This window comes from Trichoplusia ni, chromosome 26 (genome assembly GCF_003590095.1).
Source record: "Trichoplusia ni isolate ovarian cell line Hi5 chromosome 26, tn1, whole genome shotgun sequence".
NCBI classification, from domain to species: Eukaryota; Metazoa; Arthropoda; class Insecta; order Lepidoptera; family Noctuidae; genus Trichoplusia; species Trichoplusia ni.
The window spans coordinates 2,620,314-2,642,169 of record NC_039503.1 but is presented as its reverse complement, the minus strand read 5'-3'; the positions used below and the strand labels follow the sequence as shown (position 1 = coordinate 2,642,169).

General features: G+C 37.6%; 2 protein-coding genes across 2 annotated transcripts; one reads left to right on the top strand and one right to left on the bottom strand.

Annotated features, from left to right (window-relative positions):
- The first annotated feature begins 637 nt into the window (after positions 1-637).
- On the top strand, positions 638-6,958 carry LOC113505582 (acyl-CoA dehydrogenase family member 9, mitochondrial). Its single transcript, XM_026888369.1, has 9 exons — positions 638-1,465; positions 2,374-2,535; positions 2,839-2,982; positions 3,526-3,676; positions 4,186-4,337; positions 4,908-5,023; positions 5,567-5,724; positions 5,974-6,045; positions 6,591-6,958. Exons 1-9 carry the CDS (start codon positions 808-810, stop codon positions 6,802-6,804), a joined length of 1,827 nt encoding a protein of 608 aa, XP_026744170.1. The 5' UTR covers positions 638-807; the 3' UTR covers positions 6,805-6,958.
- A 1,405-nt stretch (positions 6,959-8,363) lies between these two features.
- On the bottom strand, positions 8,364-20,058 carry LOC113505657 (glutamate receptor ionotropic, kainate 2). The gene is made up of 18 exons (XM_026888461.1): positions 19,933-20,058; positions 19,352-19,498; positions 18,784-18,987; positions 17,971-18,137; positions 17,055-17,228; positions 16,249-16,454; positions 15,674-15,827; positions 15,098-15,214; positions 14,698-14,802; positions 14,140-14,239; positions 13,448-13,625; positions 12,939-13,122; positions 12,322-12,443; positions 11,342-11,454; positions 10,903-10,993; positions 9,886-10,047; positions 9,037-9,110; positions 8,364-8,699 (listed from the first exon to the last, which is right to left on the bottom strand). Exons 1-18 carry the CDS (start codon positions 20,006-20,008, stop codon positions 8,389-8,391), a joined length of 2,685 nt encoding a protein of 894 aa, XP_026744262.1. The 5' UTR covers positions 20,009-20,058; the 3' UTR covers positions 8,364-8,388.
- Between the last annotated feature and the right edge of the window lie 1,798 nt (positions 20,059-21,856).

The following is a 21,856-nucleotide window of genomic DNA, read 5'->3' as shown; positions in this document are numbered from 1 at the left end:
AAGGGTTTTCTTTTTTACTTATTATGAATATCGTAGAGACCTGTGTCTTTGCCTGCGTTCATACCAGTAATGGTGACAAAACGATAAACTGTTGTGAGGAATATCAGGTAAAATGAAACGGAATGAAGTTTAAATTACTGTAGGTACGGTATTATTTATCTTTTCACACATTTTAACATGCAATATTAAACAGCTTGCGTTCGAATCTGTAGAATAATACTCTGTATGTAGTTTTTCCATTGCAAATATTGTATTTCTCAGATTGGCATAAAACCGTCGGAATGTTAAAGGCACCTTTTTGTCTTTCCCTATCAGGATTTACTAGAATATTTTAGGATTATGATGAGACTTACCTACTTTTCTTTTTGTCAGTTTTAGCAATAGGTATGGAGAAGAGTTAAATAGTTCACTATTCTCCATACCTATTGCAATTCTTTAAAACTGTCAAAAAGAATGTTTCAATACCTCACAATTCGTTTGATCACACTTTACACGCGTATTGATTATTTTTCCACTACTTGAAACCAAGAAGCATGATCATTACATCAATAGGTAACTTCTTCGATAACAATATGCATTTTTTAGATCTTAAAACGAATGTCAAAAGTTTTCTTTAGCACAATTCGGCTAAAACGAAACGTAAATGTCAGAACCGTCACTTGCTAAGAATCAAATGTCAAAATAAAATAACCTAAAAGTGCATAACATTATTTACGTAAACTTACGAGAGTATTTACTGGGAATACACAACAAAACAATTCGAAGCATTTAATTTAACATAATTACTAAAAAATAACCCGATTCAAGATGAATGTGGCGCGCAAACTGTGTGTTATACACCATAGTTACGTGAGTAGGAACCTTTACCGAAAATTCAGATTTTCTTCTACGGATTACGAATCAGCGCCTTCCTCACAGCCCCAAGTCCGAGACGAGAAATTCGACTTCGAAGATCTGAACGTTCTAGAACGAGTCGAGCGTCGTAAAGAAAAAATCAACCCATTCATGAAAGACATCTTCATATCAATCTTCAACCGCGATTTACTCGCGTATCCTGAGATTCTTAACAAAGAAGAGACTGAAGCATTAGAGCAGAGGATTAACACAATACGTAACGTGTTTATCGACCCTAAAAAAACAGCAGAAGACCGCAAAAACGTGTTGATAAACACTAAAATGTTTGCTGCCCCTGTCAGTTTAACTCGTAACGGGTTAGCAGCGAATGTGACTGAAAGTTTAAGGTATTTAGAGGCTATAGCGAGTGACTTCCAGCTCGGACAGGACCTGAGTGACCACTGGCTGGGTCTGCAAGCATTGAGTCATGGTTTAACTGAAGAACAATACTCTATGATCATCGATGACTTGATAAAAGGAGATAAGACAATTGCTCTAGTTATTAAGGAGCGAATCGCTGAGAGGATATCTCAAGCTGACTTTAGGACGACCGCTGAAATGGATGGGCAAGGTTTGTTAAACCATTTTGTAATGATTATTTATATTATGTAGACTTTTACAAAAAGGTATAATAATAATAATAATAATCATTTATTGTTTCCAATCACATTGTCATTCAACACAAAAATTGAGACACCCCCGTTAAGTTATAGAATACTTGTGATCATCTCAAATCATCTCGTAATCATCTCTAACCAAATTTACAAGGTGATTGAAATAAAGGGTGTAAGATTTCCTATTTATCTCAGAATTAAAGCCAAATGATATTATTTACGACAGTATTTAAATTTAATTCATACTCTTATTGAAGTTAATTTAATATAAATAAAAGATTTTTCTACACTTTCACTTTTCACAAAAAATAATCTAATAAATAAGCCCTACACCCTATGTTTTAATGGTGTTACCTATAATCATACAAAACTTCATTGAAATCAGTCAACCCGTTTAAGCAAAGCAACAATATCAATCTAATGAAATAATTTATCTCATTTTTATTAAAGGCAATTGCACAGTAAAATCTTATTTAGTGACTAGCTGTTGCCAGCGACTTCGTCCCCGTGGCGTGGGTAGAAGATAAAATTTATGATTTATACCTCCCCTATTTTTTTACATTTTCCATTGTATCTTCGCTCCTATTAGTCGCAGCGTGATGGTTTATAGCCTAAAGCCTTCCTCGATGAATGGTCTATTCAACACAAAAAGATTTTTTCAATTTGGACCAGTAGTTCCTGAGATTAGCGCGTTCAAACAAGCTTTATATATTAGTATAGATTTAGAGTACTAACTTAAGTTAGCCTAAACTAAGTTTAAACCTGTGTTTCAGGCAAAAACTGCTTACAATATACTAGAGCAATTTAAAAACTACAATGAACATACAGACATACTTTCACCTTTGTAATGTTCTCCGTGTTACAGGTATATGGCGTATCAATGGTGAGAAAGTATGTCGCAGTGCCGGTGGCTATATCCTGGTCCTCTGCGCAGTGGAAGCGTCCAGGCTGAAGGCGTTCCTCGTACATCCCGGCGTTGAAGGAGTCAAAACTGACGGACCTTTTGTGACTTTCTTTAAGACTCCTGGTACGTTGACATAATTTTGTTACTAGAAAGTTTCATGATAAACACAAGAAGTCACTTAAAAAATAAATGCAGACAACATCACATACATTGTTCTGAACCCAAAGTAAGTTGCTAAAGCACTTGTGTTATGGAAATCAGATACAACGAAGGTACCACAAACACCCAGACCCGAGACAATGTAGAAATGTGAATTTTTACATTGACCCGACCGGGGATCGAACCCGGGACCACAGAGCTAGCGACACCTTGAAACCGGTGTTTACGCCACTCGACCATGGAGTATAATGACATTTCTCCTTACAGCGACCCCTCTAGACCTCATCTCGGAGACCACCCTCGCTCAGATTCTGGGCGTGTCTCGTCTGCACGCGGCCTCCCTCAGCCGCTGTCGCCTCGCCGCCGCTGTCAACAGCGTAGTGGAGTACACCAGGCCTAGAGCCTTCTCCGGTAACTATGACGCCATATAATTTTGTACGGTTAACTGAGTGGTTGAGGTCATCACGCCAAACCCACTTAACCCAGCATATCGTGACTAAAAACCTTTTGATCTCTTAAAAAGATAATTTAAAAATATTACAACTTTATTTGAACAATGGAAATGGATAAAGAAATTAAAATCAAACGTTTTTATTTCAAATGCTGCTTTAAAGTTTGGGAGAAAGGCTTGTGACGTAATAACATCCACTATTATAATTAAAATACTCAGAAACCGCTGTGCACATATTATTTCGTTATTTTAAATAAACAATATTTAAGCCAAATTTCAAACCTGTAGTCCATTCCGCAAAAAAGTTACATAAAAACTCTAAACGCCAATTACTACCCTATCTTCCATTCAAAAAGAAGCTCATATCCTTTCTGAGGCTCTAAAACTATCTGTGCACCTTTCTTAAAGTTCATTACGATCCGTTCAGTAGTTTTAACATGAAACCGAGACAGAGATACTATCGCATTTGTAATATGTATTTATATAAATAACATTGTCCTCAGGCAAGCCTCTAGCGGAACTCTCGAACATCCAATCCACAATGGGTAACGCCCTTCTCGACATCTACGCCTGTGAGAGCGCAGAATACTTCGCCGCCGGCTTGCTGGACGGCTACCAGTCTCCCGATGCCGAATTAGAAGTCGCTATGTGCAGGTAACGAAAGAATCATGGCTTCTGAATCCATGGAAGCCTATTAGACTGGTCTATGCTCTCCTGGATCAGCCGAAGGCAGTTTAATAAGTTTAAATTTTACTCCAAATAATAATATTGTTAAATAAGTTCTCAACAAGGCTTCTCACGTCATCCATCACGGTCTTACATCGGGCATCACGGTTTCGACAGCGCCATCTAGTCTCAAACTAAACAAAGCTTAAATAGCAGAGACATACACCTGATAAACATACTTATATATTTCTAAATACACCAGACAAGATAAATGACACTCAGACACAGAACAAATTATCGTTCTCATGACACAAACGATCCCACGACCTCCGGTATGGTTATCAGAACGACCGGCCTCTTGACCTAAAGGTCAGCCATTGTATGTTCCTTAGACGTAAGATCCGCCAAATCCAATTAGCAAAAAAAACTCTTAAAACGAACTTGCTGTACTTAAATTACAATTAATTCGCATCCTCACCATCAAACATTATTTCTAGAAACTTCATAAGCAACCACGGGTTGTCCAGCATGATGCAACTGCTGTCAATCCCAGCGCTGGACAAAGAGGAAGAGTGCAAGCGACTACTCGACGACATGCGCCATCTAGCGGCCAGAGGGGAGACTCTCGATAGTGTTAATACTTTTATAGGTAAGTAGTGACATCTTAGTGTCGTTGGGTGTTGCGATTGCAATGAAATGTGGACATATGAAACTATTAATCGATTATTTCAAATTATTGTATATTTATCGTATATACGTTATATATTTCCAAACAGACCCAGTAAAATTTGTCTTGCCATGGTGCAGAAAATACATTTTATGCCAATGAAACAAAAACTCAAAACCGGTCAAGCTTTTTCGGACAGTTGACTATAAACAGCGCTACCCGGAAATCGTTCATATCTATACTAATATATAAAGCTGAAGAGTTTGTTTGTTTGTTCGAACGCGCTAATCTCAGGAACTACTGATCCAAATTGAAAAAATATTTTTGTGTTGAATACACCATTCAACGAGGAAGGCTTTAGACTGTAATCCATCACGCTGCGACTAATAGGAGCGAAGATACAATGGAAAATGTGAAAAAAGCAGGGCAGGTATATGTAAATCATAACTTATCTCTTCTACCCACAGGGACGAAGTCGCGGGCAACAGCTAGTTAGATATAAACACTTATTAAACTTCATACAGATTTTTACTATTAACATTTCATCCACAGCATTGAACGGCTTACATCACGCCGGCGTTGTTATGGCGAACGAAGTCAAACAAATCAGGAATCCGTTAATGCATCCTGCTTTCATCGTCAAGAAAGTATTAGCTAACAGACACCAGGTAAGTGCCATTAACAGACCCACTAATAATCCTATTTGATATGAAAATTGAATAAAAAATATTCCCCCGACTGTTAAAATAAAATTATCCCTAGCGTTTTCCCAACTATGTTGGGGTCGGCTTCCAGTCGTATCGGGTTCAGCTAAGTACCAGTGTTTTACAAGGAGCGACTGCCTATCTGACCTCCTCAACACAGTTATCTGGGCAACACGATACCCCTTGGTTAGACTGGTTGTCAGACTTTTCAAGCTTCTGACTAACTGTAACGACTGTCAAAGATGTATGAATAACAGCCGGGACCCACAATTTAACTTGTCTTTCGAAACACGGAGGAACTCACTATGAGAAAGATAAGTGTTAAAAAGAAAAAATACACTTATTATTTTGATAGAAACATCTTAAACCTCTCCAAGTTAACAATTATACTTAATTATTTACTAGTTTTAAGTTAATACAACAAAAAATAATATCAGTAAAATAATAACAATAACAACAACATATATATTATTAACATTATCTCATCTCATTCCTCCCCCCCCCCAGGAGCGCGACGAGCCGCGCCTGACGCTGCACCTGGCGGAGCACCTGCACCCGTCGCTGCGGCAGCCCGCCGAGCAGCTGGAGTACTGCGTGCTGCGCATGCGCTACGCCTGCGAGACCCTCATGGCCAGGCACGGGGTCAAGGTCGACACCGCTTACACGTGCGTATGTCATGGATGTCGTGGATTCGATCCCCGTGTAGGATAAGTGTTTGTATGATACACGAATGCTTGTCCTGAGTCCGGGTGTCTTTGTGCATGTGACTTGAATGTTTGTGAAACACCCCGCGATATTAGGATTAAATTATTTAGAACGAAAATAAAAGTTGTCAGCTAGTTCCATACCATTTTCAAGGTTTTTTTTAACAAAAAAAAAGTTTAGTTTTGTAATGATGTAATTTGTCTCAACAGAGAACTGAACCGGCTAGCTGAAGCTGCCACAGAAATCTTCGTGATGACATCGGTGTTAGCGAGAGCATCCAGGTAACATTATTATACTCAGACTAGACTTAAATCAAGGCAGAACTAAGTCTATCGGTTCTAATCGCGCTATGTTTGATGTAATAAAAACTAAAGCGTTCCTAGAGTCTCATTCATCGGCCTAGCCTTTTCCCAACTATGTTGGGGTCGGCTTCCAGTCTAACCGGTTTCAGCTGAGTACCAGTGTTTTACAAGGAGCGACTGCCTATCTTACCTCCTCAACCCAGTTACCTGGGCAACACGATACCTCTTGGTTAGACTGGTTGTCAGACTTTTCAAGCTTCTGACTACCTGTAACGACTGTCAAAGATGTAAGAATAACAGCCGGGACTCACAATTTAACGTGCCTTCCGAAACACGGAGGAACTCCTTATGACAAAGATGGTCACCCATCTACGGACCAACCGCGTCAAGCATAGCTCAACCTGTGATCGTTTCACTTCTGCGGTTATAGCTTAGCCACGAGCGTTCCTAGGGTCTAGTACTCATAATACAAGTTATGCTTAGTTTGACACTAGATGGCGTTGTTTTAAATCTATTTTTTTCAGGTCATACTGCATAGGCCTGCGAAACGCGGAGGTAGAGATGAAACTCGCAGCTTGCTTTGTGGAAAGAACAAGAGATCGCGTAAAGAAGCTTATTAAAGAAATAGACGATGGGGAATATTTGAATCTAGACCATTTTACGGTACAACTCGGGAAGAAAGTTCTAGACACAAATACGTTGTTAGTCGAAAAACCCACGGCTAGAGTTTTCTGGTAGACAACTATATTTATAATCCATTTATTTAGGTATTCAAATGTTCGTTTGTCTTTTTGTTTCATAATAAAACGCGACTACAACACCATTTTGGAGTAATATTAATTATTATTTTATATACATATATCTATATATATAATTGGCACGAAAAAGGGGAGGCCTATGCCCAGCAGTGGGAGGATAAAGGCTGTGGATGATGATGATACATAAATCAGTTGTTTATTTATCTAATACTAGCTGTTGAACTGAAAATCCCACGGGAACATAAAATCGGGATAAAAACGTCCAAATTCTGAAATGAAACGTAATTGAAATGTTTATTTGGCGCTAATGAGCTTAAGCTCATTAATCACATAATATTTCAAGATAATTCTGCTAGAAAATAAAATAAAATTTGGTGTATTAAAAATGTGATTATATGTTCAAGAAATGAGCTGAAAAACTGATAATTTCTATTTATTTTTCGCCGGAAAACTGAAAGAAATAAATTTGGGATATGATGAGAATTAAACATTGCATTTATATTAAAACAAATTATATACTTCTCCAACATAACATAACTTTATACATTTTACACAAAAAAAGGTAAAATATTTATTGTTATTAGAGGCCTATATTTGTCCCAGTGCTGGGCAAAAGCCTAAAGAAATAATGTTCTTTTATTCTCTTACGAGATGTTATAGGTTAATGAGTTGTAAATAAAAAACCTGTTATATTTAACTGTTTTATTTATTTTCTACATTTAATAACCTAACAATATAAACCCAAACTATGTTTTATTGAATTTAAACAAAAGAAAAGTAAATATAATCTTTGGTGTCTATATGAGATCTTTTTATTGAAAGATCTATTTAATCGAAAATGATTCATAAAAACCGGATTAAAACTATCCTATGTGTTAATCTTGGTTATAAACTATCTGTATACCAAATTTCATCTAAATCCGTGCAGTGGTTTTTGCGTGAAAGCATAACAAACATCCATACATATAAACTTTATTTTTAACTAGCTGTTTCCCGCGGTTTCACCCGCGTAGTATTTTTTTTCGTTGCCGTATTTTCTCATCGTTTAAACCGTCCCTGGACTTCTACGAATATTTCAAGACTAAAAAAAGCCAAATCGGTTAAGCCGTTTTCGAGTTTTAGCGAGACTAACGAACAGCATTTCGTTTTTATATATATAGATAGATATTAGTAGGATTCAACCTATAGCAAGTATATGGCACTAATTTATACCGACCAAGTCAATGTACCTACATTTTACGCAAATAAAGAATTATTATATATTTTATGCTAAAAATCATAATTTGCAAAACATTTTATGACGAGCTCCGTGGTCGAGCGGCATACGCACCGGTTTCAAGGTGTCGCTAACACAGGTCCCGCGTTCGATCCCCGGTCGGGTCAATGTAAAAATTCACATTTCTACATTGTCTCGGGTCTGGGTGTTTGTGGTACCTTCGTTGTATCTGAATTCCATAACACAAGTGCTTCAGCAACTTACTTTGGGTTCAGAACAATGTATGTGATGTTGTCCGCATTTATTATTATCTAAATACCCTACAAAGACAAATAATTAATTAAAAGCCTATGGCCTATAATCTTTTGGAAAAACACTTATATACGAAACCCCTTTCTCTGAAACAGGCTTGAACGAGTCACCAAAAGTGACATTTTTTGTCACGTTACTCCGCTTTCCAATCTTCCCTCGTCTCCTCAATTTAGCGACGGATTCCACGACTTTCGTTTCCAAAGTCGATTTGGCTTCGAAGGCTCGTTCCGGCTTGGTATTGAAGCCTTGGACTTTGTTTTTCTCTTTGCGTTTGTAGTAGAAAACTTCCCAAGCTAATGTTATCATTGCTAGTCCAAGGCCAAAAAGAGTTGCTATGAAAACTCCACCTGAAATTGAAAAAGATAATGACATATAATATATTACTATGCACATACATATATAAGTAAATGCATATGAATATATTTATATAGGGTACATACAAAAAAATAGCATCTTTTTTGCAATATTTGACTGTCAGTCCGTTTGTTCCGGTTAATCTCTGAAATGGCTTTGCCAATTTTGACGGGACTTTGATTGGCAGAAGGTGATATAATAGGGAGTAACTTAAGCTGCTTTTATTTTAGAAAAATAAAGTATTTTTTGTTAAAATCCATCGATTAAGTCGTAGACATAGCTAGTCAACCAAACGATTTAGTTAAAAAAATAATATAAATGTAGTTTTACCCAAACTCTCCAATGTAATTCCTTCAGATTCATCAGCATCAGGACAAGCTTGTCTCGCGGATTCGTTCCAGTATCTAAAAATAAAAAAAAACATTAGTTGAAACGATAACAATTATAAAAGATAAGATCATTGATCACCACGCTTATGAGTCCCACGGTGGGGCGCCATTAACGAATCTTGCCTGTAACTGTCCCACTGCAGGCCTCTCGCATAGAAACCGAGCATTAATAATCACTCTCTTCAAATGAACAGTGATTATCACGCTATATGTCTCATTGGGTTAGACGCTTGTTCTGTGTATGTGAGGCCTGCAGTTGGGACAGTTACAGGCTAGTGTTATTAACGGCTTCAGTAATGGCGCCCACTGTGGGACCTTGATGCGTGATTATAAATGCCCCACAAGTTAAAGGTCTTGGCTTTTTAAGGTCCTCTTAATTCCATTATTTTAAAGATACTTGGTATTCGAAATGCAATTAGCACCTTTTATTCCTTTACTGACTTAAACCCAGCCAGACATTCCTTCCTTTGCCCTTCGTGTACCGGGGCCACGGTAAAGCCAAGGTAATGCTATTAGCAGCTCAAAAAAGGCATAGGCCTAGATATCCAGCAGTGGAAGTGTAAGTAAAAGTTGGTCTAGTGGTTGGTGGCCCTGACTGCTATACCGAAGGTTGTGGCTTCGATTCCTACCCAGGACAAATGTCTGTGTGATCATTTATTCTGGGTCTGGGTGTAATAAGTATGTCTATCTGTTGTCTAGTACTCATTATACAAGCTTTGCTTAGTTTTAGACTAGATGGCATTGTATAAAAGTTGTGGGATTTACACTAAATAGACAGATAGCTACTTACTTCGAAGCCAGTTGTTCCAAGAACCGTTCCTTCTGCAGCTCCAGCAGCGCCCTGGACAGGTCCTCCTGCAGCCGCGAACCTTGCTGCACGGCAATCGCGTAAGGCTGCTCAGCGAAAACCTCGCCGACCTCCGTTAAGTTACAATTACGAGTGACTTCGTACCTAAAGGAAAGAAGTTTATATAAAAACTTCTTTGATGCGAAAAGGGGGTGTTATGAGTTTGACGTGTGTGTGTATAGCATCATAGTTCCCGAATGGATTGAGGCAAGTATGAATGGGGTAGTATTTGAAGAAAATAAGTTTATATCAAAACCATTTTAGTTTATTTTAAAGCCATGATGCAAAAAGAGTAATGTTATAAGGTTGACGTTTCTCTCCGTCTGTGCAAAATACATAAAGTTCGCTAACGGATTTTTTTACAACGACTCCCGCATTAAGGAATTTAATCCTTGTGTCGCGAGGGGTGTTACAAACATACAAATCACCAGGCTCAACAGGCATTCGAGGATCTCACAAATGCTTGTCCTACGCGGGTATCGATCTAGCGACACGTCGCGTACAGTGGCATTCTCGTGGTGACCTCAACCACTCGGCTATCCGTGCAGTTGGATTGAGCGATTTCAAATTAACTTTTACGTGTTTAAGGTGAATTATGTGCGAGTGATCTTAGACTTTAGTGGATACTCAAATGAAAATACACTGAAATAGAATATTGATGACTTAATCAAGACAGTTCTTGGCTTCGCTTGACAATAACCCACTGGTAGAGAGTTATTATCGGGTGTATCTTGGTTTTGATTTTATCTCTTATCAATTCTCAAATTCCATTGCTTTTTTTGCATAGATGCCGTCGACGTCTTTTTAAAGCGTTTTAAAAGTGGGAATAACCAGTATTATGCGGTGACTTTCTCTATGACTTAATTCGAGTGAAGCGGCTTGGCATTAAAGCAAGTCTCAAGCCAGAGATTGGTGAGTACTCTAATCATTAATATTAAGTAATGACGTATATTTTCTTACTTAATTTCCGCAGAATCGTGAATAAAGGCGAAGTCAGCGTCGGTATGATCATTCACTTGTTGAAAGCCAGTCTTAGCATCTGGGACTGGTCCTAGAAATATACAATTATTTTAGACATTTTCTAAAAACCTACAGATAAAAATATAGTCAACTGGCAACGGGAAAAGGGTTCAAGTTGCCGGTGGTTAGGGCTCAAGGGAGAGGAACCTCCTCATGATTCGCGCCCTGAATCAAGACTCAGACGCACAACGAAAGCCTCCTACTAGGGTAGGGTAGTACCAGAAGTAGGGCTCTATTCCTTCCCAGCTACAAATGTTAATGTGAAGAGTACGATCACTTTGTATAGTATATTTATCAGTCCACTACTCTTAATAAAAGATTAGCTTAGTTTGAGACTAGATGGCGTAGTGTGAATATTATTTTCATTAACATACAATACCTGAAGCATTTATAGCAAGAAGTATGTGTCCATATTGTTCTCTGATCGGATAGTCCCACACCCTGTACTGCGCTTGGTCTGATGTAGCATTCAAGGTTATTTCCTTCCATACTCTGTAACACAGGCGGAACAACCATGTTTTAAATAGGTACTTTATGCAACTAATTTAGTGACCCCGATGACTTTCTTACTTAATTAAGCTTTTTTTTAAAAACCTCAAACTGCGCAAATATGGTAATCTAGTTGGTAGTTACTTCTTTGAGCCGTTTGGGGTTGAAACTTTTGGGCCGTGGGGGCCGAGTGCCAAAACGCTTTTTAAAGACCTAGCAAAGCGTCTCGTTGACACTTCTCATGACCTAAAGGCTGGCTTTTACCTCGCTCAGAGGATTAGCATTGCCATTCAACGTGGCAATGCTGCCAGCCTTTTGGGCACACTCCCAGCCGGCAGCGATGCCTATGAATTTTTTGATGCTTTGATTTAATTATTTTTTGTTTTTTAACTTGTAAATATTTAACTTTGTAAAATAACATTAAATAAATTTCAATCAAAAACACATTAAAGCTTTTAGTTATAGTTTTGTAATTTATAAATAAAAAAATGATAAATATGAGCACAATATTACTCAAATAAAATAATTGAATTCATTAGAACCAAAATTATGCCTTCCAAGAAAATACAAACATTGTCATGTGTATGGTTTGACTTTCTTTTCCCGTCTGCTTACTCACAAGTCTTATTTTTATCACTGATACTTTTAATGACAAAGTAGCGTCGTTTTGTTAAGGCGAACAGCTGAAAAAGATAAATAACCCCAGCTTTTGACCCCTTGATTACCCCATAAAACAATACTGGTTTTACTTACAAGCATCGCCATCGGCTGACTAGTTTCAAACACAAAAGCCGTTCCATTTCGTTTTAAAATCGCTTAAAAATCATAATTTCTTTATGTAGAAATTTTTCATAAACTATAACACATTACCTGTACAACGTATCTTCAGCGAACTTCATATTGATGAAGTATTGGTGTACTGAAGACGCCTCCACCACCGTGTAGTTGATCCTGGACTGCCGAGCCAACTGCTCCAGGGAGGAAACGGGGGTCTGTTGGAAAAAATATATGTTATACTAGCTGTCCCGGCGATCTTCGTACCGCCTAACAGTCGATGATAATGCAGACAAGGTACTAAAGTCAAACTCAAAATATTTATTTGTATGTTAAGGTAGTACAGTCTCCGCAAGATCGATATGTGCCGATAGTACCCATCATATACTTCTTCTATCTACTCTTCTGGTATCAATCTCATCATGTACCACTCGCAAATGTTATTTTACTATTTCTGATTTGCTTTTCAAAGTAATCCGTCACATTAACCAAAGTGTGATTATAATGTCAAACCTTTTCCCTGATTTTTTTTTTCATATATTATCACCGATTAAATCATCCTTGGAATTCTACTGGACTTCTACGAATATATTAAGACTTGCCAAATCGGTTCAGCCGTTCTCGAAGTTTAGCAAGATTCTTTGCATATCCCCGAATTAGCCGGCGACCTGTCTCTCAATTGACCGCTCACTTGTAAAGTGATCGGTATGTACCTGCATCCTCTCAACGGTTAGAAAGGCAGCTAAATTAGCCGTAAATGTAGCCAGCATCAGCACCACGAAGAGCCAGTACGCAGCCACGAGGGTCCTGCCGGACAAGGCCTTAGGAGCCTCGCCGCCGCCTTGAGGTGTGAACGAGGTTAACGCGAACCAAAAACTCTCTTTCAGAGTGAATTCCCTGTGAAAATGATGAGTTTGGGTGAGTCTTAGTAAAAGTCGAAATATATTGTTTTAAAAAAATCATGCAAAGTCAAAAGAAACGAAAAACATAAAATTTTGATCAGACAGATGAAGAAAAGTCAGAGCAGTCACAAAGTCACACCACTCGTAAAAGACAAACCAGTCACAAACGTTAGACCGGTCATAAAAGCTACAAAAGTTACACAAGTCGTAAAATTCAAACAAGCCACAAAAGTCGACCAGCCGTAAAAGTCAGACAACTCATAAAAGTCAAAAAATTCAAACCAGTCAAAAAAGTCTCACCAGTCAAAAAGTCAACTCACCTGCACGGATACGGGTACGCATCCGGGTTATTCCTAGCTGAATACGGCGAGTATTTATCTAACAACCAGATCATAAATCCAGTTAGAACCAGCGCCGCGACTATACTCAGCCAGACCTCAGTCCGGAGTACTGTCATGAATTTGAATAGAGAAGTCTTTCTAATTGGTTTGCGGATCACTGAAAAATAAAACGTTTTTTGAAAGAGTCTCTCACTTAGAAAAGTACTCCTTGTATCACGGGACGTTTCACAAACGTTCATTTCACATGCACAAAGACACCTAGACTTATGGTCTAAGAGCCCGTGGACCCCAAACCTACGTTATTTTATAAAAGCTGGAAATTTGTCAGCGGATGCTGCCAACATAGGTAAGAACAATGGTCGATTATAGGAGCCAGTGGCTTTGGCAGAAAAACGGTACTAAAGGTGCCAAAAATATTGATGTACCTACGTCATATTATAAAGCACCATTTTTAGATATTACCTTCAGGACATTATTAAAAATCACGTTATTAATTGCCAGATACTTAGCATAGTGGCAACCCCCCGCCTAATCTAAAAACCCGTGTTTTTAAATATTCTAAGTTCTAACTCCATTAAAATATTATTAAAATCGGTCAAGCCACTAAATCGATATACGCTTAAAAATATCCCTCGTTTTTGGTAATCGAGTAAAAAATCCACTTCACTTACCAATTAAAATACCAGTCTGTTCAAAATACGGAGCAACAAAATCGATGACTTCCTCTCTTTCTGCTGTCATGGTTAAGGCTGATATCGCAATATCTGTCTCCTGTCAAAACATGTCACTTTCAACAATATGTAAAATAATATTATAAAAAATTCTCGTGTGTTAATATTAGTTACTAATCCTCCGAAACGGCTTGACGAATTTTTATGATATGCTTATTTATAGCTCTGAGATTCTACTTCTATCAAATTTTTTTTTGGTAATTATGAAATGATTTTTTTTACACCAAAAACCTCAATGAGGGTGTTATCAGTTTAACGCGCCTGTCAGTCCGTGGTTTCATAACTCCCAAACGGACTGAACGATTTAAATTTTGTTTGATTTTATTACAGGTGAAATATGCGAGTGTTCATAATCATGTTCGATAAAATCAGTCGAGCCATTTAAATATTATGGAGGGTGACACTTTTTACCTCCGGCGTCGGCGGCTTGAACTTTATCTTTTTTTGTGAACAGTACAGTGTAAGAGGCAGTAACCCCACATATTGCAATTGACTTACCCCTCTCATCAGATCTCCAACGACGCCATCCCACGTACCATTTGGCAGCTTCCTACCAAACCCACCGCTCCTCGGTGAGACTATCTCATAGTCAAAGGACATGGTCTGAAAAAATATTTCTACAAGAACAAATTGAAACAAACAACTTCAAAATATAATCTACCGAACCAAACTTAATTAATTTATGGGACAGAATAACAGCTATTTCACGTTAAATGAAAATAAGAAACAACAAAATCGGTTCATTCAGTCCGAAGTTATGAGGTAATAAAATATAGAAAAACAGACGAATTGGGAACATCCTCCTTCTCGAAACCGGTTGGATAAACCGTGTTAATACTAGTAAATGCACTTGCAATAACTAAATAGTAATAAGATACAGGAATCAGGATAGTCTTACCTCAGACAACCTCGCGATCAGATCGATGCAGTATCCCTCGTAGAGAGGCTGCCCTTCCTCACCGAACATCTGCTGCCCAGTCTGAGGGTCCAGCTTCGGGAGAGTCCACGGTACTGCCTGGTGGTCACAGAAAATACGACATTATATTTCGACTAGAAGCCTTCAAAATTTGATCATAGTCTCGTCACAAACATTCAAGTCACAGCCTCTGTAAATAGGACCCAGATACTAGTCAAACACCACACGAATATCGCTCCTGCTTGGGAATCGAACCCATGAACTCTGGCTTAGCAATTTTGGAACCCCGACACAGCAACCAATAAACAAATATTTACAAGGAACATTACTTCACCATACAGAAAGCCTGTAATTTTTTTAAACAACAACGTCGAGACAGGCGACTGACTTCAAATAAAATTTACCGAGTTAAACTTGATGAAGTAATATTAATGAGATGAAATGACAGCTCATTTAGTATAAAAATTAAAATATTCTGAAGTAAAAATATTACATACAGACAAATTAAAAACCTCCTTTATGGGCAGTCTATTTAAAACCCTGATTTAATATACTTACAGGTGCAGTACCAATTCTGAAGAACATCTTCAGTGGTTCCAGTTCGATTCCTGGCAATAACTTGTAGTCTTCAGCTGCAGACCAGCTCGCGATGGTCTGCAGACCGTCCTTGTATGTGGAGAGGATGAAACGAGAGCGGAGGAAAAGTCCAGACCTGGGCGGAAAAGGGTGGACTGGTTTATCCTATTTTAATAAATTAACTGGTATATTGAAAGTCTAATATTTTATAGGTCATTTGCTGTTCAAGGTATGCACTTGTGGAACAAAGTGACTTGACGTCACGGATAGATAGATAGACTGAGCGTGGCCTGTCGGGGGTTCGATCCCCGCATAGAATAAGCATTTGTGTGAACCACGAATTCTGGGTGTTCCAAGCTTCCCCACGATGTTTTCCTTCATCGTCACTCAGTGGTATCTTAGAATAATTAAAAGACATATGTAAACCTTGAAAAAGTCACAATGGTACATTACCTGCGTTGGGATTGAACATACACCTTGTACATACAAGTCCATGCATAAAACCGCAAGACAACCACGATTATTATTCATAACGTATACAACCTTAAAAACCTTACCGATCCTGGTCCCAATAAAGCACCGTCTCATTATTGGTCTCCGAGTCCTCAACGAACTGCCGGAACAGCCTTTCCCTGGTACTGTTCATGACCATCTGAGGGTCGTCACAGTCCACAGCAGTTCTCATGGGGGACAGCTCTGACTCCAACTTAGAGTACGTCTCTGATAAGTATTGGACGAGAGCGTCGAGGGTTTTCTGCTTTTTCTAGAAGTGAACAAATTATAAATTAAGTGTAAGCATGAAGGTCAATAAAAGAATTCTCATTAGATCCCACGGTGGGCGCCATTACCGAAGCTTTTAATAACGCTGTACCTGTCTCACTGCATAGCTCTCATACAGAGACGAACATTGACGAACACAACGAGCATTGATCACACTATAATTAATAAATTCTATCAATACAAATAGTAAGCATTTATCCCAATGCTTGTGGATCCCACGGTGGGTGGAATTACCGTTCCACTGCAGGCCTCTGATACGGAGAAGTACCTGTGCAAATACCCTAGTGACAAATTTATACCAGCAAGAATGATTTATCTGTAAAACAGGTCTAGCACAGACACCTATCAAGGTCACCAGGCTCCCTCTTTATGATAATTCACACTAAAATCAATTGACGTAACCTTAAGGTGGTCATTCAAACCCCATTCAAACACTACCCCGCGTCAGCTCATGATTAAGGACTCCGGTTGACTCAAGAAGTAATCGGGCAATCCCGATAAATATGCGTTTATTTGCTCCGAAAGTAGTCGGGTGATCCCAATAAATACGCGTGGGTGAACCGTTGCATCATTTAAGTATTACCTGAAAGTCTCTAGGGCAGGTACAGTTTTCCCTCCTGATCAGCTTGCAGCACTCCACTGGATCAGCTCGCAGTATCACAGTTGGGAGTATCAGCTGATTCAAATCCAGGGTTGAGTAGTCAGTTAAGATCAGATTCCACCGGTAGCTGCGACGGACGAGTTTCTCTTTCACCGCCTAAAAGTATTGTTTATTTTTTATATCCGTAAAACCAGCTAAGTCCAAGTCGGAATCGCGCATCGAATGTTTCCAACAAAATTATACAGTGTAACAATTTATGGTTGTAGCAATTTTTCTATGCTATAAGTCGTTGCTTAGTAATAAATTTCAAGACTCTGACTATAATGGGTCCTTTTACTTCTTTTCCTAGCGAGTGCCGAAAATTTTGTGGATCTTTTGAAGATAAAGTTAGTTTTTTTACAGCAAATATTTGTTACAATTTTCAGCATGACAAATAACAAAAGTAATGCGAATTTAAAATATCACGAAAAAAACATTGTTCAAAACTTATTGCCAAAAATACTGTCCAAATTGACTTTTTAAAGTGAAGTCACCGCGTACTACAAAATTACATTTCTTCTGGTTGGAAACGTTGGACACGGCGTGGTTAAATATCGGCTGAAAACACCCCGAGTGTCATTTACCTAAGCCAGAGTCATGGCATCGCTTACGCAAGCTCTGCGTGACTGTATCAAGTAGTATAAACTAACTCATAATCCGTCTAGTTTTTTCCCAATTGTGTTGGGGTCGGCTTCCAGTCCAACCGGATTCAGCCAAGTACCAGTGTTTTACAAGGAGCGACTGTCTATCTGACCTCCTCAACCCAGTTACCTGGGCAACACTATACCCCTTAGTTAGACTAGGTGTCAGACTTTCAAGGCTTCTACTACTGTTACCTGTAACTGACTCACTCACTCACCCGTCTATAAGTGTCCATCACAAACCCACTCTCGCCCACAATGATATAGAAGCTGGGTTCTGGGCGCATTGCCTTCAGTCCCCTCGCAGAGTCCCGAGTTAAGCCGGAGTGTACCCACACCCTGATGTTCGAGACTCCAAGTAACTCGTACAGAGTTCTATCCACATCTAAATTAGAATATGAAATATATTATACTCAAGCTGTCCCGGCGAACTACGTACCACCTAACAGTCGATGATAACAATGCAGACAAAAAGTCAAGTATTTTTGCAACTTTTCCATATTATGTCACCGTATAAACCTTCCCTGGACTACTAACGACCTCGTGGTCGAGTGGCGTACGCACCGGTTTCAAGGTGTCGCTAGCTCTGAGGACCCGGGTTCGATCCCCGGTCGGGTCAATGTAAATATTCAAATTTCTACATTGTCTCGGGTCTGGGTGTTTGTGGTACCTTCGTTGTATCTGAATTCCATAACACAAGTGCTTTAGCAACTTACTTTGGGTTCAGAACAATGTATGTGATGTTGTCCGCATTTATTATTATTATTAAAACTAAGAATATTTCAAGACTAAAAAAATCTAAATCAGTTTTATATAAAAAGAAGCAGAAAGAAGAGATAATAATATAATCTCTTATATTATACTAGCTGTCAAACCAAAAGTTGTCTTGCAATACAAAAGAATTCAGAGAAAAAAAAATATTTGTATGTGTATGAAACCCCCCGCGAAACCAGGATTAAATTCCTTTCTGCAGGAGTCGTTTTATATCAAAAAAAAAATTAATTTCTTTACAACTTCAACTCCCAACTCACCAGCCTCGCTCTCCATAATAATAGCTGCATCAGTCGCATTCCTGGACTCAAGATAATCATCTATACCCTTGATCAGTTGCTGAGAGCCCAGGAGTGTCCTGATCAGAGGTACTCCCGTGGCCGAAGACAGGTCCTCAGCCAGCTCCCAGGGAGACCATGATAAGTCAATTATAGTTGAGACGCCTTTAGATACGGCTGAGCATACTGTGATGAAAATGGGTAAAAGTTTTTTGGTTATTACGTTTAATCAAAATTGATAAACCGTATCCTACTAATATTATAAAAGCGAATGCACAATTTTTGTATGAATGGATGTTTGTTCCTCTCTAACGCAATATCCTGTGATTGGATTTAGATCAGTTCTGCTCTATACGAATGACATTTTAGAACCGTGCAACTGGAGTCAATACTGTAACACTTTAAAAATGCCTAGAAAACGGCTTACTCGAAATTAAAACTTTTGGTCTTTACTTTCTGAAAATTCAGACACTCCTATCTACTCCACCCAAAGCGAGAGGAAATATTTGTTGATTTTCCAACCAAAAAAAATATTACATCAGATACTTACACATCCTGTAACTCTGATCTTCATTTTCCCTGTCCAGGAAGACAATGTCATCTGAGATCTTGACTTCCGGGCGTAAAGTCTCAGATAGTTTGAGGGCCTTAGGAATATTCTGCTTTAAATCATGCTCATTATCTTCTACGATAAACACTAAAACAGGATTAATTATATTACATTTGTGAACGACTTTGACTTTTACGATTTGACTTCCGTGACTTTTCCGACTTTTATGACTGCGTCAATTTTTTTATTGTTTTTCATTAGTTATTTCTCGCTTATAGTGAAATGTATTATTAAATGATGTACGAAGCGGCGGGATCGCGAGTCGAACAAGTGTGTTCGACTCGCGATCCCGCCGCGTCTGCTCATGATTAAGGACTCCGGTTGGGTCCGAAACTAGTCGGGCTACCCCGATAAATACGCGTGAGTAAACCGTTACATCATTTAATAATGAATCATTCTCACGACAGTTACTATCAAAATTATAGTGAAATGTAGTTTATTAATATATTAAAACAATTACGCCTTTTATTACTTCATTGAATGTGATGACTTTTTTGACTAAAATACAAAAATAAACTTACCAAATCGTAGACTCAGCTCAGAAATAACGCAGCCCAAATTAATCAGCAATATTAATAAAAACAGATACGTTGCCATTTTGTTACTTTCCCGTCAAATGTAATTTAATAATTACAAGACTGACAGTTACACTTTCTTATTTTATTAATTAAAATGGCTGATATATATTCTTGTAATAGATACGGTATTAACAACGTCAAAAGAACATAAAATATAATTCTTAATTTTTCCAACATAACTCATTTGAGAGACGCCATCTTGTTTCATAAACGTCAGATTATTTTTTAATTGCAAACTTTTGAATATTTAAAATTATTATAATTCTTATCTTTTATTAGTATCGGCTTCCAATCTCACCGGATTAAACCAACAACAGTATTTAAAACAAATTAAAATACTGCCTATCTAACGTCAAAAACCCATGTTACTGGGTGACACAGTATCCCATATTAAGATTGCTTTTTAGCTTTCAGTAAGCCACGTCAAACATCTACGGGCGGTTTAAACTCTGACACCACTTTGTACATCAACCATTACGATAAGAATTAAACAAAATGTCAATATTTTAACAACATAAACAATTAATTAGGTTCTTTCAAGATGAAATATGTTTATAATTTTATATAAATTTATTTGTTTGATATTTCCAACTTTTGATAACAAAACTGAAAGTTTCAATTTTAAAATAGGGACTGTGGCAATAAGCGATGTTCAAATAAAGATTCTTTGTCAAGGGCCTAACTTATGCAAAATGATTGACGGGTTATCATGGTAAACACCAATTATGTTTTAACAAACGGTAACATATTGTTATATTGTCTTGAGTACAATCGAGTGCAGAAGTTATAAAGCTGGTAGCGAAGTTTTTGAAGCGGGAGTCAGATTTGATCTATAATTTGACGTTTCTTCAATGCTTTTTATGAGTATAATAGTAATGATAATATTTTGATTTGAGTTTACAAGAACTTAAAAACAAAAAAATATAGTGGTTTCTTAGGTTTACGCGAGTGTTAGACATTGAAATGAAACTAATTATTATTTTAATCCGTAAAAGTAAAAATAAAATATAATATTTAATATAAAAAAATATATGATTTGAAACTTTCTTTTCCAGCCTTGCCTTTTTAAACTATTTTATGCTCTACACTTCGTAATTAAAAGAAAGTATTGTAATATTTTAGTTGATTATAATAATTTTCTTTTTTAATATTATTCAATTTTAATTAAGCTGATATTTTCAATCGACTTTAAAGAGGAGAAGGTTTTTAATTCGTCTGTTTTTTGTTTGTTGTCTCATATCTTTGGAATGGCTGAACTGATTTTGTTGATTCTTTTTCATTTAATTGAAATAGCTGTCATTTGGTGATATACAATTAATAATATTTTAAGTCAATTGTATATTTTTGTTTTTACAAAAAAAAATCACTTTCGCACAACGCCATCTAGTCTCAAACTAAGCAAAGCTTGTATTATCGGTTCAATATTTCATTTATTAACAAAAACATATTTATTTTAAATGTAAACTTGTTGTCTATAACTGTATCTATAATCTAATATTAATACATAACCGCTTCGTGTAACTCGCCTTGATTTAACAAGCGTGGGTATTGTAACATATGGTGGCTGGCACGCGATCTTAGGAACTGTGGCTCAGTGGTTAACTTGGCTGGTTTACGAGATTACTCCAATAATTTTAAAGGTCATATATGTGTTTTATTTAAAATGACAAGCGTTTGGAATTGAATTCGTGAAAAACAAATTTGCAAGCACTTATGTGGTCAAAAACTTTTGTTTTTTTTTTATATATATTACTACTAGCTGTTGCCCGCGACTTCGTCCCCGTGGGTAGAAGATATAAGTTATGATTTATACCTGCCCTGTTTTTTTTTAACATTTTCCATTGTATCTTCGCTCCTATTAGTCGCA

Coding starts and splice junctions, on each gene's coding strand:
- LOC113505657 (XM_026888461.1), bottom strand. CDS start 20,008: ATGGCAACGTATCTGTTTTTATTAATATTGCTGATTAATTTGGGCTGC. Junction 16,455..17,054: donor CCTGCCCTAGAGACTTTCAG/GTAATACTTAAA, acceptor GTTCACTTCTAG/AAAAAGCAGAAAACCCTCGA. Junction 13,626..14,139: donor ACAGACTGGTATTTTAATTG/GTAAGTGAAGTG, acceptor TTTATTTTTCAG/TGATCCGCAAACCAATTAGA.
- LOC113505582 (XM_026888369.1), top strand. CDS start 808: ATGAATGTGGCGCGCAAACTGTGTGTTATACACCATAGTTACGTGAGT. Junction 2,983..3,525: donor CAGGCCTAGAGCCTTCTCCG/GTAACTATGACG, acceptor CATTGTCCTCAG/GCAAGCCTCTAGCGGAACTC. Junction 6,046..6,590: donor GTGTTAGCGAGAGCATCCAG/GTAACATTATTA, acceptor TATTTTTTTCAG/GTCATACTGCATAGGCCTGC.